Below are 23,475 nucleotides of genomic sequence, written 5' to 3'. Positions count from 1 at the left end.
AGAATTGAACCTTATCTGAAGGCTGTTTTTTTAAGTGGCCCCTCCCATAGAAGCACATAAGTTGTCTGCCCTTAGCTGAAGCCACAGTAATATTTACAAAATGGTTATAAAACCTTAAAGACATTTTGCCCGTTTTGTACAAAGAAACAGGAGTAAACAAGGTGTTTATACTTGTTATGTTCCATTAATGAAACTTTTATTACTTTACATCTTGGGGAATGTTTGTTTTCTTTAGAAATGAGCTAATGACCACCACAAAGGAAGAATTTCCGACAGCATTTCCTAGAGAAAAAGCTTAGGTGTTTATGTCCAAATAATCATTTGGGGGGCACCTTAGCTTTTTCAAAGCTCAGTTCTTCTTATGACTTCTCTTGTATCTTTTCTTTGATTGTCAGTTTTCTTTCAAGGTTTTTTATCACTTAATGCAGAAAAGTGATCTCTGGCCTCCTGGGATGTAAAAGTTGATTGTGTCTAGAAAGAGGGCAGTGGGAAGCAGGCAAGCAGGCGCTGCTTTCGGAAAGCTCTATCCAAGTCGACCTGCCCAGAACCATTCTAGGTTTGCATCCTTATTCCCCTCCCCCTAATTTCAACAGTGGGAAAGTAATCAAGTACCCCCAGAATCAATCTGTGAACTAAATCCCAAAAAAATATTTTTTTCAAAAGGTCTGTCTACTATTATAGGGCTTTACATGGGGATTGTGAGCTTGCAAGTGTGCGTGATTAACACACATACTCTTCCGACTGAGAAAATTTTTTTATTCTAAATATTTGTTCAAATGGTACCAGACAATTTGAAATCAATAAACTGTGTGGAGTAGCGAGGGTTATAGCTGCTGAGAACTGACTAATGTGCGTCTTGCCAAGCCACCAGGTTTCCTGACTCTACCCATGAAGGACAATTTGTGGTTTTAATCCTTTACATCAACTACAAATACCAGCCACAGTTACAACTGTTCAAAACTACTCTTTCAACTAGTTCAGACCAAGGGGACTAAAGAAGTGAAATGTGGCCCCACGGCCTAGGAGCGTTCCTAAATTGGCTGGAGAAATCCACAAATATACACATAAATACATTCAGACAAGGATAAATAATCAAGGAAACGAAATGATTCGCTTCAAATAAATAGATAGCTTAGTCCGATGCAATCTTTACGGGACGGGAAGGAGCATATAAATTAAGGTCTCCGCAACTAAGCTAGACGCGGGCCAAGACGGGGACTCTTAGGGCTCTGTCACTCGGCTGGGCACGCCACCGATGGACCTTAGACTTACCTTTGGGACACCATTACCAGATTGGAGTCCCTCCGTCCGCAGTACTTGGCACTGTCAGGCTTACAGGGGAGGATCCTTGCGGCTGATTTATGGCGAGTCACCCAAAGGAGGACGCACATGGAAGGGAGGCCTGGTCTCCTGAGCCCCTGCCGCGGCCAGACCAGAGCCGGGGAAGGGGTCCCCGAGCTGCCCCGCGGGGCCCGCCCTCCACCCCCACCACCAAAGCTGGAGAGGTAATTGAACCACAAGTTTGGCCCGGCGGCCGCTACAGATGCGTCAGTTTGGGGGCCTCGGGCAGGCGTCCCTGAGACGAGTGGTGGGCCGAGAGATCTGTGTAGGTGGGATGAGGGTCGCATGGTCCGTGGTGGTGGCTTCCAGGAATCTGCGCGGCGCAACTGTAGTCCACACTGGCCGACGATGGATGCGAGAGGTGACCCAGGTTGAAGACAGGCCCAGACGCGGGCGCCATGGAGTCGACGAAGTTGCCGCCCACGTACACCGGGCTGCCCTGCAGGTTGGCGCTGGTGAAGCCGCCGCCGTTGCTCGCCATCGGGTGGGGCTCGAACTCCGGCGCCGCGTAGCGCTTCTGCTGTGGCAGACAGCTACTGAGCGGCGCCGTGTAGGCTGCCAGGCCGTACATGTTGGGCTGTGATTTGGCGAAAGCTGGCGGCGAGGGTGCATCGTAGGCGAGGCCGGGCACCGGCGGCAGCTGGCCCGAGTAGGCCACGTGGCCCGCGGCGCCGCCGAGTGGCGGACTGCGTTCTGGGGACTGGCCGGCCGGCGAATGCAGGATACCCTTGGCCTTTTGGTCCTTCTTGTACTTCATGCGCCGGTTCTGAAACCAGATCTTGATCTGGCGCTCGGTGAGATTCAGCAGGTTGGCCATCTCCACGCGGCGCGGCCGGCACAAGTAGCGGTTGAAGTGGAATTCTTTTTCCAACTCCACCAGCTGCGCACTAGTGTATGCCGTGCGTACCCGCTTGGACGCTGGGCCCGGCGGGCTCTTGTCCTCGCAGCTCTCTCCTGGGCGGGGAGGGAAAGAGAGAGGCGCTGAGCAAGGAGGAAGAGCAGTGCTTCCCTAGGTTCTTTTTCCTCCCACCTTAACTCCCACCTCCAATCCTGGCTAGGACAAGGAGGGAGCGTTTGAGAGGTATGATTCCAAGGGGGAATTCGTGTCTTCCTCTGCCCTACCTCTCAGTCACACCTGAGACCTCCATCTGCCTTCTGAGATCAGATTCCCTATGCCCCTCTGCCCACACCCTCTCCATCCTAACCCATCGTCTCCTCTCCACCCAAAGGCCATGAAGGAGTTTAATCAGAGACTGGGAGCAGCTGCTAAGGACTCCCCCCTAAGCCCCCTCAAAGAAGGGTCAGACTTCTTTGAACACTCCTCTCAGCCTCTGCTTCTGGGCGTGAGGAACAGGGAGGAGTGAGCAGCTCCAGCCTGCCTTGCTTAGGGACTGGCTCCTAGGCAAAACACCCCCTAGGGAACAAAGAATGAAGGTGGGGATCTTGGTACCTCTCTCCAGGCCAGCAGCACCCAAAAGCTGAGAGGTGATAAACAAAAACAATATTGCCCTGGAGTTTTAGGAGGTCCAAGGCCAGACTAGAAGCATTTTGAGCAATGCAGTGCTGGGAGCAGCAGCCTCAACACTGGCTTTTACTATCCCTGCCACCTCTCAGCTGCTTGTCCACTCCCTCCCAGGGAAGACAAATGGATTTCTCCCAAGAGGGAGGGCTTGAGCCTGCAGCTGAGGAGGGAGGGGCTGCAAAAGGAGCTTGCAGGCAGGATGACACCTTCCCCTTTGGAGCAGCAGCCCCAGAGAGCATCAGGCAAACCAGAGACCTGATAATAAACCACATCCCAGGCCTCAAACTAGCTCTGGACCTGGAAGCAAGTTCATCTACCCAAACCACATCAGAGTACGCAAGGCCAAAAAATATCAGGAACCAAGCTATCTGAGCAGAGGGAAGGAGGCTTTAGAGCTCCTGACCTGACCATGCCTGTCTTCTTCCATACCCACTGAATGGACCAAGAGAAGACATTCTCAATTATAGGATTTCCCCTTCCAAGGAGAGAAATCCAAAGCTGCTCTTGTCTCCCAGAATATCCTCTCCCCTTAGAATATACACCTTGCCATTACAGATTTGCTGAAGTGGGGAGAACGGGGCTGGGGCAGGTCAAGTACAGCCTCATGGCTGTGCCTTACAGGCCCTGGAATCAAAATGGTTGGATTCAAATCCACCACTTTGCAGTTTCATGATCTTAGGTAAGTTGCTTATCATCTCTAACAATTTCCTTATTTGTAAAATGAGGATGTTATACCTACCTCAAAGGATTCTTTGGAAAATTAAATTAGATAATGCTTATAAAGTACTTGGCATGGTTCATGACATACTGCTCCTTAGACTTGACTTCTTACTAATTTGAAGGAATGGGATTCATGTGGTACAGGCTATATCACCACCTAGGTTGGGGATTGTAAGACCTGTCTCCAAATTTTGAAGAGCTGTTGGGTGGGAAAGGGAGCTGAGTTATGACTAGAAGCCCAGGAAAACAGATGTCAGTTTGAGAGCTCTCTATTAATAACTATGAGACCTGTCCAGCAATGGCAACAGTTGCCTGGAGTGGATGAGCACCCTATCACTGCAAGAGTATGACCCCAATCAGGCACACTAAAGAGGAAGGGCATTTCAGTATGAGCAGGAGTATAGAAATTTGGCTTCCAAGGTTGCACTTCCAGCCATGACTAGGGCTTCCTGGAGTCAGTGTGGAGGGGATTTGGTTCAGGAGTGAGCCACCTCAGTGAGCTACCTGCAGTGGCACAGCTGTTCTTCTGCTTAGAGTTCTGTCGGGACTCCTTCATCCAGGGGAAGATCTGCTTGCTGATGGTGGCTGAAGAGCTAGAAGCATTTGGCCCACCTTTGGGCTTCTTAGCAGGAACTCCACCTCCAGAGTTGGTGGGTGAAGATGGAGGCAGGGTTGGTGGTGGAGGAGGGGGTTGTGGTGGCTGCTGTTCTGAGTTCAGACCAGATGGCTGGCTGCTACCACTCCCACCCTGGCTGTTCCCAGTGCCAGGCCTCATGCAGCTGCCATTGAGTTCCACTCCCTTGTGGGCTTGGGCTCGAAGAGGTGCAGAGCTCTGGATGGAGCAGGCAGAACCTGGGTATTCAGTGTCCAGGGAGCTGGCAGCAGCAGGGGGTGGGTAGGGCTGATGGGGGTTACTGTAGCCATAAGTGTCAGTGGCTTTGCTGTAGCCATAGCCTCCAAAGAGTCCTGGGTTTTCATAGTAAGCAGCCTTCTGCATTGTACACTCAGGAAGCTCCAGGGCCTGCTGACCCTGCTCAAATAACATTGACTACCACTGTCTCTTTTCCTGCCACCTCCAAAGTCTGTAGAATCCTGAGAGAGCTGGGCCAGCTCCCAGGCTCCAGATGACCTGCTGAGAAGAAAAGTGAGAGGCCCCAGAGGGACTATCATTGGCAAGACCAGTCAATATAGAAGGACTAGCCCATGCTCTCTGCTTCCCACCCACTTCATGGAGAAGGGGATAGACAAAGTGCTGGTTCTAGGATTTGTCTGGACTTTTAGAAAAGTCAGAAGGAATTTCTCCTAAATGTAAGAAAAGACCTTTTCTTTAGCTCAACTCTAGTAAAGGAAGAGGCTTCCTTCCACCCCAATTTTTTCCTTCAAAATTGTCTGTTAGCCCTTCAATCTGCATAGAAAAGCATTTATGGCCTCATACATTTTACCAACTGATACTCCCACCAAACTATGAGCTCCTTGCAGGCAGGGACTGTGCCACTCATCTATATATTCCTAACTTTCAGTTCCAGTGCCCTGCCTTGCATGTAGTAAATGCAATAAATGCTTGTTGAATGAGTGAATAAGTAAATTGATCAATCATTGAGTCATCACAGATTTTGATGGGTAAAAGGAAGCTCTATGGCAAGCACACTCAGAACAGCCAGAACTAAAAAGAAAGGAAGAGAGAAAGAAAAAGAAAAAAAAAGTATCTCCCCCACCTGGTTTCAAAGTCACAGCATCTTTCATGAAAGTTCAGATAGTCCACTTTGTGATGACAGGATGAGAATCAGTGAAGTTAGCTCTGTGAAGTCTACAATGTAGAAAACTAGGAGATAAAAACCAAGAAGAGTACTTACAGAATATTTTAAGGCTAGAAAATGTTTCTTCTTCATCTACATTTTTCTAGGCCCTTTACTTTGTTCTCCCACTACTTTTAAATAGATGCTAATGGAAATGGGTGAAAAGATTTAGAACTTGAAATGCATGGAACATGGGTGAATACAGAATGATTTAAAACTTTTAAAACATTTTTACCCGGGATATTGTATAAATAGATACTATTATTGACCTCAACTCTGGACCATCTATTCCACCCTACCTCCCTCCCACCCAACCCACAACCAGTGAGAGAACTTCTCATGACATGATGAATGGGCCCAGAATTGGAAGGAAAAAGAAAACAAAACTAAGAAATATTCTACTCCTTTTGTATCCCCTGACTCTTGGTAGGGGTTTCTCTTCTTACCCTCCTTCCCCACTTCTTCTGAAAGGCTCCTAAGGAGTTAAAATATAACTCATACCATTCAATCACTTTTGTCTGTTTGATAAAGAAAACTCATAGATCAGCTCCCTTGCCTTAATTCTTGATTTTTCACACAGCTTTCATTCCCAGAAAATCTCCCTGGTTTCTATCCTGGTCATAATGATAGACCACATTATCTAAGCAGCTTATGTGGTCTAATGGAATTGACCACAGTACCAAAAACACATCTTTCTTTGCTCATTTTCCCTCCAGTTCCACTGAAAAGCCTAACTCAATTTTTTTAATTCTTCAAATTAGCCTTTATTTAGCAGGTAGTATTGTTGCTCATTGTGTTTTAGAATATAAGTGAATTTACCACTTATTTTGATAAAGAACAGGCCCAGAACAGGTACCATAATACTACAATGTTATATGAGCTGTTTCTACTAGTGTTTTTTAAGTGTATGCACTTAGTATATCTACCTAAGAGAGACTCAACATTTCTTTGATTATCTTTCTCTATTAAAGTTACTAAATATCCAATAGATAGTTACATCCTCATCCTGTGACTAATATTTACATGTGTTTGTCCCTAAGCCAAAGAGTGAAACGTTCTGGGTTTGGGTAATTTTTAGACTTTTTTGAGATTCTACTTTCAGTCTTAACCATCTGGATGTCTAAATGGTCATATCAGACATTCACACTACTTGCTGGTGCTTCTGTCATTCCATTTACAACTGTGGAAGCAAAACATCCTCCCTCCTGCCTTCCAAGTTGACCAAGTTTATCTTGATAGGTGAACTAGTCGCATGAAAATAGCTTCTTTAGGAACTGACCAGGTCTTTGAGACAGACAGTTTTAATATATATTTGTTCCTATGAAATACACCTAGAAAAACTTGTGTATAGACCTCAAAAGTACAAATACTAAGCAGTTTCCTTACGAACTATAGACCATTTCCTGCCTGTTTACATTGTCTTAAGAAATTTTTAGGCCCATTCAAGGATGATCCACTACCTTAAGGTCCATTTCCCCAACCGCAAGTGCTGGCAGCAGCTCTGTCTTCACTGAGAAGGGGTTTACATTCCTCTAAACTTACAGCACCCCAAAGAAGCCACTTCTCTTAAACAAAACCTGAGAACGTTATTACAAAATGGGTAAAAAGGCTTATTTCTTTCCAGAAATCCCTACTCCTTGTGAACTCTGCTTGAACCTAAAAAGCAGGAATGGGTCATAAATCACTTGGACAATGGTCAACTGTTCAGTGGCTCATCTTTTCGACCCCCCCCCCTTTCTTTTCTCACCCTTTGGTACCTCTGCTCATTTGGGCTCTAAGACCCAAATGCCTTGGGGTGAAGACGGGCCAGTGTAGGGGGAGGGGTGGTCAACCAGACTCCGCATTTCCTCCAAGTCCTCATCTGCCTTTTCTCTCCCTTCACCTCCTCTCTACCCCCTAAGCCCAGGGGAACTGGCCAGGGCAGCCTCCCCAAACCCTGTCGATGCTATGCCCTGCTTCTCCTGGGGAAAAGGTGCCAAATGGGTTTGGCTCGCCCTTTCTTGCGGTCTGGGAATTTGCCCAACTTAACTCGGAGGTCTAACCCATAGGCCCGGAATGAAGAGCCAAACGGTCTCCTGTCGGAAGGAAGGCGTCCTCTGAGCGACCACTGCCTGCCGGACTGTGCTAGCCCGCTGCGCCTCCGAAGTAACCGAGCCCTGATACTTGCTCACTGCACTTAATTCTGCGCGGGATCAATACCTAATATGATACCAAATAAATAAAGGGCGCTCACAGCGGCCAGGGGACGGGGTTATTAAGCAGCTGGAGCTCTCACAGTGCATATCAATGCACCTGTCATTGTGGTTTGTAACAAAATTTATGACTGCGACCACAGCGGCAGTAAACGCTTCAGTAAGGAATGAAAAGAAAAACACTACCCAAGGCCCGGCACTTTTCAGAAGTGGAAAGCAGGCTCCGCGTAGGAGGCAGCTCAGCAAAAGAATTCCCTACTCCGCACTTTTCCCCGCTCACGCACCCTGCGAGCAGCGGGATTATATAAAGTGGCCGGTACCCGCTTCTGCCAGCAGATCTGCTCGGCGGCGGATGCAGGACGCGACGCACCCAGCCTCCGGGAGGACCAAAGACCCGCTGCTGCCCTAGCCTGGGATGCCGGGAGGCTCGCCGGACCCGCGGAGACTGGCCTGACCGCTCCCTCGCCTGCTGTGGCTGTGAAAAGGCTGGAGGGGAAGGTTGGGAAGGGAGTGGGTGACAGGGGCCGGGCTGTGACTAGCGGTGTGATAGTCTTAAATCAAGGAAGGGTAGAGAAGTCCGTTTGAGTTGGAAGAGAACCAGGAGGAAATGCAATGTTAATTGCGTCAGTTTCTCCCCAAATTTTCTAAGGTTCTAGTTAGTCTTGGCGCCTTTCCCTGTTTTGCCTTAACCAGGGCCTCAGAAGCCCATGGATCTCTTTGTGGTGGCCAAAATGCTTGCAGGGCGTCCCGTTGATTCACTGGAACGGAGCAAGATTCTCCCTTCACTGTTGGCTTTATTACTCTGGGATTTGGAAATCACTCATTTTCGGGGTGCTCAGAAGAGGATTTATTTACATTCTGCCCAAGCTCTCCCGATCTTTCAAGCCTGAGCCTCTTCTGCTCTATGGGAATCCCTGAACACTCCTTCTAAATCACTCTTAGCACAGATAACTCAATACTGTAATGCGCCCTGCATTTAAGGCTTTGGGCTCGTCCCATTAAAGCGCCATAAATTTGAAGGCGGATGATCGGTTATCGTGTAACCGGCGGCAGTTCACGCTGAGGTGATCCACTTCAAAGCTGCCCTTTGTTTTATGTCCTGATGTATGCATTTTGAGGTGACTACCATGTGAGTTGCAGAACAGATAGGAATATAGTGGAAATTATTTTTTTAAATTACTGCCCACTCACCACAATTATGTATGTGTATCTTTTCTTGAATTTTGTCTCTAACTTTTTGTAGGCTCTTCCGGTTTCTTTTGATATTCTGTGGAGGTGGATCTGGAACAAAATGGAAAACTCTCAGTAGCAGCCATTTCTTTCTTGAAAACACATGTCGAGGGGCTTTACCCCCTTTAAGGGTATCACAATCAATGTGACTTTCGTATATGGTGCCCACAGCCATCCTGAGGCCTTCTCCCCAGCAGAAAAGAGACTCATTTGGCTCCTGGGGAGCTAGAAGTTGATAACACCAAAATCCTTGGTTTCCTAGGGTGGGGGGGGAGGAGTGGGAAGCCCAGACCTGAGGGAAGTGCCAGATCCTCTTGCCAGAGGGTGTGCCAAGTGGGTCAGAGGTGCAGGGAAACTGTTCTGCTCTCCTCCAGCCCCTACCAAGCTCTAAATGTCTCTGGTTCCAATCCCGGAGTTTAAACCCACAGTCCTAGGAGCAGAAAAAATAATGTGCAGAATAAAAGTGGGAGGGAAGCTACTGACGAGGGCACTAGGAAAGGTGGATAGATAGGCCTGGATGGATCCTAGTCCAAGCTGCCCCACAGAGCCTCAGTGAAAAGGAAACAGGGCACTGTTTCCTGGTTTGTATATTAACACTCTACCTCTGATGCTTTCCCTGAGTTATTCTCTCCTCTAAGTCCACCATGCTCTTAGCTTGGGCTCACTTCTGGCTCAGGATCAGGCTACAAACTGCCTAAGAAACAAACATCCTTTTCATCCCCACCGCATAACCCAGACTAAGGGGCCTGGGTGTGCAGGGGTCCCTGTCCTGCTCAGGTGAATGGAGAAGGACAGAATCCCACTTCTGAATCTGCTCTGCACAATTTGTCGACTCAGTAGTTTGCAAACACTAAACTACACCCAGAAAGCCTCACACAAAGCATTCCAGGCACTTCTAAAGACCACAGCGCACAGCCATAAGCCTTTGCAGTGACCTTTGGCTCACACTGCAATAACTCACCCCTTAATGAACACCCAACGGAAGCGGCTCCAAGAGATACCAGCCCGGTAGGGCTCCTAACTTGGAGCCCCAGCTTCACCTTCCTAGCCAGCCTTGGCCCAGGGGGCAAGTCACTTGACTGCCCTCCCAGCCCCCTTGGCTGGTCCAGACCCTGGGGGTGTCTCTGTGGAGGTGCAAGGTACCAGGTGCAAGCTAGAGGATCTCTGAAGCTTCTTCCTAGAATACATTCTCAAGGGTGGACGTCAACTTTTGCTGCTTGATTATTTATTTTTAAAAAGGGGTTCTTTAGAAGCAAGAGCCTCCCCTCAGAAAGATCTAAGAGGCCACCCAGGGATATGATGATGATACCCTGATACCTCAAGCTAGATTTTGTTTTCCATCCCAGGAGGAACAGGGTTAGTTTGCACCTGGGTGTTCCGTGATGTTGCGCTTTGGGCTATTGGTTTGGGACTGGAAAAGTAGCCCAAGTTGGCAAAAGTTGGATCGCCAGAAGAGCTCCTAGCACTTTCTTTTAGATCCCTCCCCTGTCACTCAACATCTTTTGACTCAACTTTGGTCCCTTACTTGCCCAGAATCTTGGCCTTAGCCAGGCTGGCTCTGGGCCACCAGCACTAGTACCCTCCCTAGAGCCAAAAAATAAATATTAAACAAAACAAAACAAAAAACTGAGGGGAGCAGGAGAAGGGAGCCCTGTCTGCCAGCTGTCAAGGAAGACCTGGTTCCAGGCAGCCTCCAGCCCTGTTGCCCCATCCCCCAGTAGCACCCCAGGAAAACTCTTTAGAGTAGGGCCAGCCTGGAGCCTTGATGGGGATTATTGAAATTTTCGGGGAAGTTATAAGTGAGTGCTCCATGGGGCCAAATGAAATGCTGCTTGCAGTAATTGGATTCAGCTGACTAAGCTGGCAGGCGCTGAGCTCCAAGGCAGCCAGCAAAGAAAAATGTCCAGCGACTTTAGGTTTTGATGGAGCCAAGCACCAAGCACCAGCAATTGATGAAACAACTTTACTGCTCTCATTTGATGGGACTTCCATAGTCTCTGGAAGTCAGTCCCTCTCCTGATGGGGCCTGTCCCAACCTAGGTTAAGGAACTGCTCTTTGCTTTGGGGGTCCTTTCCCTATAGAAGTCCAGTCCAGTCTAGCCCAGTGGCAGTTCCTTTGAGTATGGAACCACTCACTCTGGAAAGACTGAGGATGGGATGTATTCTCCCCCAGCCAGCAGTCAAAAGAAGTAAACAAAAGGATACATAGAGATCCAGAACCAGTATATGGTTTATTCTTCACTCAGAATTCTTTAGGGAGAAGGACCCAGAAACGCTAAACCCTTTCTCTGTCCCTATGACAGTAAAAAGCCTAGATTGATGAGCCTCCCAAACTCTTCTGGATAGTTTGGGTTTCTCTTGAATTTGTGGGGGAGAAGCTCAGTAGCATTTTAACCTCTCAAAAAAAAAATATTAAGCCATCAGCAAGAGGTAAAGGCTGAGCATGTGTAGCTCACTCCCAGAACAATGCAGGGAGCTGGCTAGCCACTGAATTTATTTTAAATACTTATAAATCAACCCTCCTATGCTCAGCCTGGCAGCCCAAGGTACGGAATTAATATGACGCTCCAACTTACTTTAGCAGGGACAGTGTAAAAACTTCTAAAATTCCTTTTATTTTCAGCTTATTCTCATAATTGCACATTTATCCAAAAATACTTTCTCCAGCCCCAATATCTTCACCAGATCCCTTCCTCAAACTGCTTCTTCCACCCCCATGCTATCGGCCACCCTCAAACCTGGCAAGGTAGTGTCCTCCTAACCTTTTGGTAGGCGGGGAACGTCCCCAGAAAGCGCGCCTGGTTACGATAAATCACCACCTTCGGTGTATATGTAGAAGTGTATCTACGTCTACGCGGGCTGCCTCACCAATTGGCAATAATCAAGATTACAGATTACACAAAATAAATCATATTTAGTATCCCGCTTAGGGCGGCAAGCAGCCCCCTGCCCAAAGATTTCCATTTTGTCATGCAATTGCTTACCTGGATCTCAATTTATCATAAACCTGGTGTCCTCGGCCTCAGAGTGGGCGCCAGTGGGGGGCAGAGCTAGCCTTCCCCCTTTGTCTGCAGACAACACTGTCCCAACCCTGGTCTTGTGTGCTCGCAGAAGCGGCCATATACCCGAGCATACGGAATTCCCGGTAGAACGGAACCAGGCTGAGGTTCAACTACCAATAAACGCAGGAGGAATGAGTTCGTAGTCCCCGAGCTGGCTTCGCCCGCGCTGCGCGCCCGTCGGTCCACCCGCCCGCCCGTCCGCTCTCAGGCCCAGAGCGACGGCCACCCGCGCCCCCACCCACTCCTGGGCTTCTGCCCAACCCTCCCAGGCCCCCCAGAGCTCGGGGCTTGTTTTGCTTGCGGAACGTGGTCCTTTCTGGATTTGGAGAGAGCCCTAGAAACCCCCTCATAGTCGGGAAATACAGACGCTGCCTTCAAATGCGAGCATATTTGTTCACGTGACCCCGAGGGAAGATTGTACTGATTGAGGTTGAAACTTTCACGCCATCCAGCCCCGGAGCTCAGCCAGGCCTGGGGGTTGGGAGGAGGGGCACAGGAGGCACTGGTCCCGGCCCCTACCTTGGGGCAAATATGGCTGGGTATGGGGAGGAAGGAAAGAACCTTAGCTCTCAGCTCCGGACCGACTCAGCCCCAGCCTGGCCACACGCAGCGGGATGGGGGCGATGAAAGTCTCTCCCTACGACCTCTGACACTGGCCGGGCCTTGCACCGGATTATTCCGGGGGTTGGAAATCTTGCAGGCCTCCTCCAAAGTTCTCTGGAGATGGCTGAGGAACACCAGAGGCCCAGAGTTCCCCTAACTCCCTGGCTGCAGCTGAGCCCCCTACACCGAATCAGCAAGCACCAGGGCAAAACACTTCCCGCCTCCTAAGCCGCCGCCTGCTCTCCACTTCCCCAGCGAGGTAGTTTCGTTGAGACAATGCTCTGGCTCCGGCTCTAAGGTGGAAACCACCGGCTCTCAGCCCTGGCTGTCACCTCAGGGAACTCCGCCGTCACCCCCACTCCTTGGGCCCTTGGCTAGTTCCACACTCAGCAACAGCGGAGTCGTCGCCACTTCAGAGCCACAGAAGAAGCTTAGCCTAGCAGGCGGCTGAACCCAGAGCGACCTCCCGTCTTTGCGTCCCAAGTGCCCCAACCGTGTCCTTCGAGACCTGGAGCCTCCCAGGCACCAAGCCGCTGCCCACTGTGACTGGCGCACCTCCAGAGCTGGGCGCGACCCGCGTATCAAACCCAGCGACTGCCAGGCCACCGCTTCCCGTTTCCTGCGGCGCCTCCTGGAAGGCGAGGAGGGCTGTGAAAGCAGTCCTGGCCAGGCTTACCTGGGGGACAAGGAAACTTCTACATAAGACATATGAAATCAGGACAGGTTCCCACCACTCTAGGGAGTGGTTGGGTGGGAATTCTGCATGTGGAAAAAATTAGGCGAGGCTGAGCCAGCTCCTGGCCTGTACGGTATTGAGCTCCCAGGGCCCTCCCATAGCCCAGGCCCGCATTCAAAAATCCCCACACAACCGGGGCCTCTCCACCCCAAGGCCCCCAACCCAGTCTCGATTTCCTCTCCAGCTCTGCTTCTCAGCAGCATCACACACGGGGCCAGTGCTCTGTCGCTGATTCCAGGGTCTTTGACCAAAGAAAACGCCCAGCAGACATAGATGAGCCGGGAGGAGGGGGCTAAGGCCCCACCACATCCCTACTCCAGAGGCACAGGAAGGTCCGAAGGCCTGAGACTCCAAACCCATCAGCAAGTCCCTTCTTTTGTTCACCTGGCCCAGACTGGCCAAGGACCCAGTTGGCATTTTTCTGGGGTGCACCTAGTCCAACCCCACCGGGAGGACCCTACCCCCTAGCCTCTCCCCAGGCGCCCAGTCGGTGGTCTCAGCAGCAAGTGTTAATCCTGAGTCAAAGAGGGGGACTGCTTTGCAGGAATTTGTCTCTAGGAAGGGATCTAAGCCTTCTTCAATCAGAGCATATGTTCATAGAGCAATAAACCGGAAAGATTTACAGTCCTCACCCGGCCCCCAACAGTCTCGCACCCTTTCAGGAATTACTTACGATGATTTATCACACCAACCCAGGCAATTGTCACACTGATAAAATAGCCCAGGCCGGTGCCCGCCAAGCCCAGGCCTTGGGAGGCTGTTGGCTGCCGGGCTGCCGGGCTGCCAACAGGGGTGGGGAGCTTTTTGTGGGTTCCTCTATGGGCCTACAAGGGGATGTCTGAGTGGGTTGGAGTGGATGAGGGGGCAGAAAGACGATTCTCATTGAGAAAAATGCAAGCAGCTCGGCAAAAGCGCCTGGAATCTGTTGGCTGGAGTCACTTGCAAAGCACATAAACATTTGTCATCTTTGAATAATTGAATTAATGTGTTATTGTTTGAATGTATAATTCATAACGGAGGAAACTTTGTTTCTGTTCTGACGGAGAAATATACACAACACCCCGAAAGAAATGAAAACACACACACAATCCCAAAACCACCACCACACAGCAAGCCCTCGCTTGCCGAAATCATCCCGAAAGCCAATGGAGGCATCTTCAGAAACAAGAGAGACAGAGGCGAATAAAGAGGCACGAGCTTCGGAGCCTTTGAGCTGAAAGAAAATACCGGCTGCTGCCTCAGCCCAGGACCGCAGCAAGCTGGGAGGTGGGGCTGGAGAGGAGTGACTCTTAGGTCACCGAATTTTCTTGGGATGGGGGTGAAAAGGGGCTGAAAACGGGAGCGAACAGGAGAGACAGCCTTTTGTAGCTTGGCCTCTCCTACATACTACTTTTCCGCAGACTTGCCCTCGCCCCGAGGTCTCCCACTTGAGCGGCAGAGACGTCTTCCCTTGGCCTTTAATTCTTCTCTCAAAGATCGAAAAAACAAAAATAAAGTGGAAAAAGGGATGGCAGAAGCAGCAGAGCTTGAGCGGGGAGGGAAGAAAGTGGGAGAAGCAATTCGGAAATCATCAGCTGATGGTTAAAATCTGCCTGGGGTAAAATTTCAACTCGATTTTATAGCCTTCTATTATGACGCAAAGAAAAATTTACGACCCTTGCTTGAAAAGAGGGCCGGGGCCTTTTCTCACCGGTTTAAGAATAGATGGCAGATGCCGTGACAGCGACCATTGTTCCCGGTAGACACTGGCGACCGGGCAACCTCGGCCCGCGTGCGCCAGGCGCGTCCCCCACCCGGGCCGGTTTTTTACAACTCCCGTTGTCTTGCAGCAGCCCGCACGCACCCTCGCCCCTCACCCCTCGCACCCTAGCACCTCGCACACCCTCATATCCTCTCTGTCTCTCACATACACACGTGAGCGCGCGCGCGCACACAGACACAGACACACACACATACACACACACACACACACACACACTCGGCCGCCCTCAGTAATTTTTCATAAGTGCAAAGCTGTGCTGAACCAAAGGTCACCATCCAAGCCACTAACAACTTCTCGCCGGCGCGCAGTTCCAAATCAGGAAGCAAAGGGAACTATTTGTCAGCAGCTCTGACAGCTAAGTTCATTAAGGATTTAAATCTGATGAAATAAAAGTCGCCAAAATATTTACCTGCCGGCCGCGCTCCCGCGCCCGCCGGGGGCCCGGGGTGGAGGGCCAGGAGCGCCGCGCGACCCCCCTCGGCGGGTGATATTCTTGGGATCCCTGCACTTTCCAAGTCGGAGAGAGCCCTTTGCGTGGCAGATTAATGACGACTCCGTGTTTCTTAAGGGACGTGCTGAATTAATTATTTCGCCAATCACGTGGTTGGGACTTGTAGAAATCTATTCTTATCATCTTCCTCGCACTTTGAAAATTCTCCGGGTTATGAAAGGCCCTCCCCCCAGCTGCCTGCGAGCTCCGGCCGCCCAGCCCGGCGCGGGGGGCAGGGAGGGCTCCCCAACATGGCGGGCGGCGCAAAGCGCCGTCTGCCGAGAGTTCCGATTTACCGTACTGTACTCAGCCGGCTGGGCTGTGGACTCGTTTCCTCCTCATGCCTGCCGGTGAGTCAATACACACACACACACCGTATTGATGTATTGGTGGGCACAGGAGGAGCCATTAACCAGAAGACGGGCGGAGGACAATCATAAAATGTGTCTGAATATTTAAACTTCTGTCTGTGCACTTATAAATACACATGTCCACGCGTCTGGGGCGAGCCCTTCCATACATTAAGGACACATGTCTGATTTTATGTATTCTGCTCATTTCCTGCCTCGACCAAGCCTCCCATCTATTTTGGGACTCTTTTCTTGGCTCCCTCTTCAAGGCAAGGGCAAGATCTGTAAAAGCCCTAGCGATAAAAATAGTGAACGTACTTTTAATAGTGGGGAGTGTTTATTGTTGTTGTCTGAAGAGCGGAGGGGGCACCGGGAAGGAGGGGCAGGTGTTGGAGCATCGCTGGGCTGAGCAGCACCGGAAAAGTGAAGAAGCCCAAGACTGGTGGCCAGAGAGGTCAGGTCAGAGCAGCCAACAACCGTCCTCAGCTTGGCCCAAAACCCAGGACCCTCTCTCAGAGTTGAGGTTGGGGGTGGGGCAGGAAGGGGTCTCTTCGCTGTCACATCACAAAGACCTCCCCTGAGGGCTCAGAGACTGAACGGGTCTGGGGTAGGCTAGAGCCCAGCAAAAAAACAAACTGGAGCCCCCTATTATCCCAGGCAATTACTTTTTCTTAAAAAAAAAAAAAAATGCTTAACACCCTGCAGGCTGAAACTAACCCCAGGCTTCCCAAAGCTCACAAAATATGGTGGCCAAATTGGGAGTATGTGTATATGGGGTAGGAAGTGATAACTTGTGACTAATTTATTGCAGAAAATAATAAAAAATTTGTTTATATTGTTAGCTTTTAGGAGACTTAACGGAAGAATGCTCTGTCAAGGCATCAAACAGGAGGGAGATTTTGCTACACTTTTTATTATTTTAAATATAGATCGATGAGTTACATCAAAACTACAGACAACAATTAGTATAAATAATACTTTAATCGGTGGCAGCAAAACATTGGTCAATTCTATCTAAAAAGCATCTTGTGTGAACAGACACCATGGGGCTATGGGGCTGACTGACGATGTCATCTCATAACAAAAGGCTGCGATGGATAAAGTGAGATGAGAGTCTGAGGAACAGTGTCCTCAGCAAACATTTCACTCTCTACTCTTCCAGTAAGGACCCCAACACAGATTTTTTTTTTAAACACCAAAACAAACACTCTGGCTCATATTTAGGAGAACACACTGGAAACACATAATAGCAAATGGGCCCTGGATCCTTTCCACATGTAGCTCTCTCCAGAGCATGTTCCCAGATGGAAACCCATTTCCTTCCCTGCCCTAGGTGGTTGGGGGGCCCTGCCCCATCCTAGGCCCACTCCTGGGAGCCCAAAAGGATGCTGAAGGCCGAATGGGACCTCAGTGTTGGGGGCTGCCCTCTGGGCCATCAAGACTCTATTAACATATCAAAAGACAATCCCTGGAAGCTGGGAAGGAGAGCTGAGATTTACAAACAAAGAAGTTGTTTCTCTGATTAAGTTACTTTCCAAAGTAGTGTGACTATGTTTCAGAGGAACTTGGGTTTTCTTCATGAAAATAATGTCTCTTGGCTTTCTTCTGGGCCATGGCTAAAGTCAGTTAAGTAGTTGTGGCATTTGGTGGGAAGCTGGGGTGAGTAACCTGAACTTCTGAGAAGGGGAAAATCCATATAATAATCTCCATAATATATATGTAGTTGGATGTTATGAAAATAGAAAATATGTACTTTTCCCCTCCTGAGGAGAAGGTTCAATGTACACAAATATTTAGGTTTTAAGGAAAGATCTTAGCAACTTTCTCCAACTTGCCTAAAGATAGCGGCTCTTTTCAAATTCTATATCCAAAGACTGCTCTCCATGTTAGAAGGGAAGAAAGAAGAGAAGGGTAGTTAGAGTCCAAAGGTTAAGGGTTTAGAGGTCACTCCTCCTGGCTGAAATACAGCTAATCGAATAGAAAATTTGTCCTCTGGATGAACCTGATTCTGCAATTTACCCGAACTTCAGTAAAATACCTTTTCAGCTTCTCAACGTGAGGGCATCAGAAAAAAGACATCTTGACTATGTATGAACTCTGTGCTTTTTGTCATAGAAACAATGATGCAAATAATGCAGGAATATCCATCTTTAATATCCCGACGTGGAGATATTCAAGTATTGCCATGTGCAAGTCTGAGAGCCAGGCTCACCCCAAGGAGGAACAAAGAGCTGTCCCCAGGGTCTAATACAAAAGACCAAGGCTTGGAAGATACTTTAGAGAAGTGGAATTTCAGCCTAGGGACTCCAGTGAATACCTGCCTTCAGTTCTCAGGAGACACAGAACCAAAGAAAACGCCTGCAGAGAAAGTGATTTTTCCCTCCCACTTCTAAAGTGTTCTGAAACATTGAAAAAACAATACCATTCTGGATCTTAAAATTAAGTTTTAAGCTTATCTCTTCTTTCTCTCCCATTCTGGCAACTCCAACCAGGGGCTTCTTTTTGGGAGCCTCAGTCTTTGGGGTTTAAACTTTATAGACTTGTTTTATGTGAGTATATATGAACTCTGGCCATTACCTTCGACTCTTTCCTCCTTATCCTCAAGGGTCAGCATTTTAGAAAAATGAACTTTGAACCCTTCCTAGGCAAGGCATAAGAAAAATAACTAAAGGACATCTCTCCTGTTGTTTGAGAGTGATTTTTAAAAAACTACTGTTCTCAACACAAAGAAGAGGACTTGAACACTTTTATACTCTTGCAATTTCTTCTTGTAATTAATGGGCTTAAAATATTTTTAATTTGGTTTTGTAAAAAATTAGAGCCTCAGGGGGAAAAACCCTAAGACCAACTTTTATGAACTTCTAGATTAAATTAAGTTTTTTCCTTTTTTAAAGCAAAAGGTCCTCACCATCCCACTTTCTCCCCACCATACAGCCCCTCCCCCATATAGGCTATAAACCAATTCCTATAAAATACTATGTATTTGGGGGCATTTGGAGTCCTGTTGGAACAGAAAATTCAGTCATTATCTAACAACCCAGTACATAGAGTTTTGTTTTCTTTCTCCAGAAGGAAAATATTGGACCATTTGTCTTTTTCCCCCCTTTCCTTTAATCATTCAGAACTGACTGTAAGCACAGTGCTGAAAAAAGCACATATGGAAATATATTTGCAAGAACTCAACTTTGAGTGGATCATTTGCTTCCCTTTAGAAGGGTTAAGGGTCCCCTATACACATTTCCAGAGAGTAGGGAGGGTGTGGAGTTCAACATGCCAATTATAGACAGAAGTGCACATATCTCTGATTCTGCTCCCTTTTTCATTTAAAATATTTTGGCATGAATGTGTCTGTTATTTCTGTACTCAATTTCCCAATAAATAAATACTTTAAGCAATGGTATCTAAACATAAAATAACCTGTTTCTACTTTCTCCCTAGAGTTATTTCTTTGCACATGGGGCCACGGGGAGCAAAATAGCTTTTTTAATCACAAAGGAAATTCTACAGGTAACCCAGAAAGTTCCACAATCCAGACCAACTCTCCTGCAACTACTGAAAGCACCTAAGAAGGGGATGGCCAGTTTTCTGCTTTAACTTCCCCACATTATTAAACCACAAAGGTCCCTGGAGGGGTGGTAGAGGGGAAATGTCCAAATTTGTACTGGGATAAAGCATCCAGCCTTCATCGGAAATTCAAAATCCAAGAGTGGAGATTTTCATGAGTTTAATGACTCAACCAGGTTTTATATTCTCAGTAGCTCCTGCCATATAATATACTTAGAGAGAGAATCCCGCCCTCCTCCCATCCCCATCCTCGCTCTAGGGAGGAGGCTGCCCTCGGGCAGGAGGATGCTAACTTAGTCCCAGGGCGGCCTGCATGTCCCAGGTCCACCCCACAGTACCTTAGAGCCCAGCGAGGTGACAGCAGGCCCAGCCTGCCCCCGCAGCTTCAGCTCAGCCTGGAGCGCAGGGAGGGATGAGCCTGGGTCCCCACTTCTATAAGGTCGTCAGGTCCGTGTGGTGGTCCTTGGCCATAGGCTGCAAATGCTGACCTGGAGCGGCTGAGGAGGAGCAGGAGGAGGAAGAGGAAGATGATGACGATGACCTGCCTTTGGTGTTGGGCAGCTTGTGGTCTTTTTTCCACTTCATCCTCCGGTTCTGGAACCAGATCTTGATCTGGCGCTCGGACAGGCACAGGGTATGAGCGATTTCAATCCGACGGCGCCTTGTCAGATACCTGTTAAAATGAAATTCTTTTTCCAGTTCTAGGACTTGCTGCCGGGTGTAGGCCGTCCGGGACCGCTTGGGCTCCCCGCCAGTGTAGTTGGGGTTCACTGCGAGACAAAACAGACAGTATAGCCAGGTCAGGGCCCGCCACTAGTTAGGCCCTTCGCCTCCGCTGTTCACTTCCTGGCGCGTCCCGAGACTGCGGCCCTCCCCGCGTACTCCCAGGCTCTCTTCCTCCCTCCCGCCCTCTCCCCAGTGCACACACTCCCACCTACCCACCCCCTTACACACACCCACTCCCCCAGGCTTGCAGCGTGGGATCTCCAATGTGCTCCTTCTCTCCAGCCCACCACCGGATTCGGAATCCCCAGCATTTTGGAAATCCTCTTCTCCACCACATTCCCTCTACTCTGAAAATGGAGTCCTTCCCCACCCCAGGGCCTCCCCACCCCTTTTTGCGCCCACAGCCAAGCAGCCAGCCACATGGTCCCAGCCTGCTCTCTTAGCTATAAAAATTTATGGGGAGAGTAATTGCGGTGTCCCTGGAAGCTCCACATACCCCCACCCACTCGCACCCCGGTCCTGGGGGCCCAGGCCAACAGGCTGGAGTGGGGACAGAGAGGTTTCTGGAGCCGCGCCTTACCCGAATTCACGTGCACCTTCTTCATCCAGGGATAGACTACAGCTGGTTGCTTGAGTGCCGTCCCGGGGGGCGGCTGCTTGGGTCCGCCGGACTGGCTGCAGGCCCGGGCGCCAGGCAGTGGCGCGGGCGGAGGCGCTGGGGGCGCGGGGCACGGTTCTCCCGGGGCACCGTAGTGACCGCCGGGGACGCTTTGCTCTTGCCCGTGACCCCGAGCAGACAGCGCCGAACCGGGCCCGGGGCCCCCGCCTCCGAAAGGCTGCTCACCGAAATCAGGCCGCGAGTAGAGCCCCGGGGGCTGGAAGTCTGCGCCCTGCGTGCTGCCGCTGTAGTAGTCGGCACCCTGCTCGCCTAGGTAGCCGCCCTGCAAATATTCCTCGCACGGAGGGAACTTGGGGTCCACATACTTGGAGTTCACCATATACGAACTCATGGCCATTAATTTCTGAAGGTAGAAAATACTAATTTTTCTCGTGTTGTCTTTTTTTCTCCTTCCATAGGGCCCTCCTACTTGCTGTCAACTGAATAAAGTTGGGCGGCCATGTGACCAAGCCAGCCAATAGCGAGAGAGAGAGTTTATCACCGGGTTGGTGAGCATCTCATAATTTTCACAAATTTAACTAAATAACATACGTGTAGTCAAGTGACTCGCGGTGGCACATTTGAGAGCTCCTGCCAGGAGTTATTGTAGTTTTTTAATCCCTAGCACCCCTATTTTCCTTAAGTAATCCCAGCTTTTGTCTGCCACCGATTTTACTAAACTCCGGTGCCCTCTCCACTAACCCCTTTGTGAAAGCAGCCCCCCACCAAATGGGCTCAGGTCAAGGAGGAATGAATCCTCCAACTGGGGTGCAGGGAACAAAAAGTGGCTAGGCAAGGTTGCCTCTGAGTTGGGCAGAGTGCCCCAGGCGGGTAGTATCCTGCCTTCCCAGCCAGCAGGAGCTGAGTCTCTGCCATACAAAGGCCTTGTTCGAGCTTTGTCTTCATCAGGGTCACCCAAAAGTTACCAGAATTCGGCCGGCCTGAATCAAATTAGGCAATGAGTAACTGCCATGCTTTCTACTGGTGCCCAGTCCCCCCTGTTCCCAGCCAAAGCTGCGCCCTCCCGACATAGCAAAAAGCCTCCAGTGTCCTGGTCGGTGTAGGTGAGGGGTGGGCTGGGATGGCGATGAGGGTAACTATAATACCACCTCACCCAAATTCACCCCAACGGTCCCCACTGGCCTTCCTCCCAGCTTGCTGTCTTCCCACAAGCGGGCCCTAAATTCCATTGAGCCCACATTTGGGTACCTTTTCACCTCCTGCCCTTTGATGGCAGAGCTGGGGCTGGAACTAGCTGGCCTTAAACCTCATTCCCCAGTACCCCAAAACCTAGCCCTTTAGCCCTGCATTCATGCAACCAACGGAGTTTCTTTCTGCAGCTTGTGCAGGGGCCTCTGTTCAAAGGTGAGGGGGGGCTTCTGGAAAGGAAAAGTTTGCTCTATCACCAGGTGCAGTTGTCCTCCTGGAGTTCGGGGTACTAAAACAGAAGTGGCTGACAGTGCTGGCTGTTTCTAGTTTCCACCTTGGTATCTGGCTATTTCGAAGAAATGTGAAGTTTTTGCATCGACCATATATTCCCCTAGAATCGAATCTGTGACTGTGTGGATATCACACAAATTCGGTTCTACAGGGTATATATAGACAACGTTACAACCTCCGGGTCCCACCCACAGTGGGTACCCAGGCTGCTGCCAGCCTCAGCCGCTTTCTGTGAGCCACCACCAGCCCGACATAGCCACCCACATTCAGAGACAGTTCAGGTAGCCTGATGAGCTTGGTGACAATTTGCAGCAATCAAGTTTCCTCATTCCTTTACCAGGGCCAGGGTTACCAAGCAGCAGAGTAACCAGAATGTTCTTCTTAAAGAAAAAAAGAAAGAAAGAAAAAGGAAAAAATAATCCATTCTAGTACTGGCAACTTCAGTACCCCCTTCCCCCTCTCCAGATCCAAATAACACCACCTCCCCCTTTTATCAAGTCGTACTTTCCAGAAAGGAACAAATTTCCTCAGCGGCAGAAGAAAAGGGAGTAGGAGGGGAATATCTTCTGCTTACTCCTTTTTCTATTGCCTGACCAAGCCAGATTAGCTGCCAAAGCTACTTCTCTAAGAAGTCGCACGTTTACCTTTCTGGGCCCTGAGCCTGCCAGCCTGTTTGTCCCGCTGTTGCTGCAGAGCCCGAGGCAGGCGCTGCGCTGCTGCTTGCAGGCTCTGAGCCGCCTTGGGCTGAGGCCAGCCGGCTAATGGTAAAGGGTAGGGTGAGGGATCATTCGAAATCATTTGCAAACATATCAAAAAGTTTCATTATTTTTGTTTTGGCAACAGCAGCACACAGGAGTACAAAAGTTCACAAATTTTGCCCACCCCAGGGCCTCAGTGCTGTTTGAGGCATGTCCCTCATTTCAGGGCACTGAAGACTCAGAGGCACTTAGAGCCAGGAAGGATTCCAGGGGCAAAAGGATGCTCTGGCTTGAGTGGGGCTCTGGATGCCAGACCTTAGGCTGAAAGTGTTAATTGGGGGGGGATTATTTTTATTCCCCTTCCCCCCAGTAATTTAAAAATTATTTAAAGTCTCAAGCCTGAGCCTGGTGGGGTGGCACAGGGAGACTCCCTCCTCCCAAGCCTGGCACTTTGCACGCTACCCCCAACAAACACACCCTTTGCTTCCACCACTTTAGTTATTTTGTAGGTATTTCCTGGGAGGCAATTCTTACAAGGGCTCGGAGGCTGCTGAATCTGTACCAGAAGAGTCACCTCAATTTTGT

General features: G+C 49.5%; 2 protein-coding genes across 5 annotated transcripts; both read right to left on the bottom strand.

The window, feature by feature from the left end:
- Positions 1-739: 739 nt before the first annotated feature.
- On the bottom strand, positions 740-14,398 carry HOXD3 (homeobox D3). Of its 2 annotated transcripts, XM_053597833.1 has the most exons (4): positions 8,763-14,398; positions 5,299-5,390; positions 4,088-4,715; positions 740-2,295 (listed from the first exon to the last, which is right to left on the bottom strand). In XM_053597833.1, exons 3-4 carry the CDS (start codon positions 4,626-4,628, stop codon positions 1,538-1,540), a joined length of 1,299 nt encoding a protein of 432 aa, XP_053453808.1. In that variant the 5' UTR covers positions 4,629-4,715; positions 5,299-5,390; positions 8,763-14,398; the 3' UTR covers positions 740-1,537. The 2 variants fall into 2 exon arrangements, with proteins under 2 accessions (XP_053453808.1, XP_053453807.1); XM_053597832.1 differs by lacking the exon at positions 8,763-14,398 and having other exon boundaries at positions 4,088-4,712; positions 5,299-5,387.
- Positions 4,682-22,268, bottom strand: HOXD4 (homeobox D4). 3 transcript variants are annotated; one of them, XR_008381289.1, is made up of 4 exons: positions 20,675-22,268; positions 19,707-20,138; positions 5,299-5,405; positions 4,682-4,715 (listed from the first exon to the last, which is right to left on the bottom strand). XR_008381289.1 is itself a non-coding variant. In XM_053597836.1 (3 exons), the coding sequence occupies exons 1-3, from the start codon at positions 21,108-21,110 to the stop codon at positions 19,754-19,756; spliced, it is 645 nt and encodes a 214-aa protein (XP_053453811.1). In that variant the 5' UTR covers positions 21,111-22,268; the 3' UTR covers positions 16,699-19,753. The 3 variants fall into 3 exon arrangements, 2 of the variants coding, with proteins under 2 accessions (XP_053453811.1, XP_053453809.1); XM_053597836.1 differs by lacking the exons at positions 4,682-4,715; positions 5,299-5,405 and having other exon boundaries at positions 16,699-19,865; positions 20,042-20,138; XM_053597834.1 differs by lacking the exons at positions 4,682-4,715; positions 5,299-5,405 and having other exon boundaries at positions 16,699-20,138.
- Positions 22,269-23,475: the final 1,207 nt, after the last annotated feature.

The sequence above is a fragment of the Nycticebus coucang genome, chromosome 7 (genome assembly GCF_027406575.1).
Source record: "Nycticebus coucang isolate mNycCou1 chromosome 7, mNycCou1.pri, whole genome shotgun sequence".
In the NCBI taxonomy this organism is placed as follows: Eukaryota; Metazoa; Chordata; class Mammalia; order Primates; family Lorisidae; genus Nycticebus; species Nycticebus coucang.
This window is presented reverse-complemented; position numbering and strand designations above follow the sequence as displayed.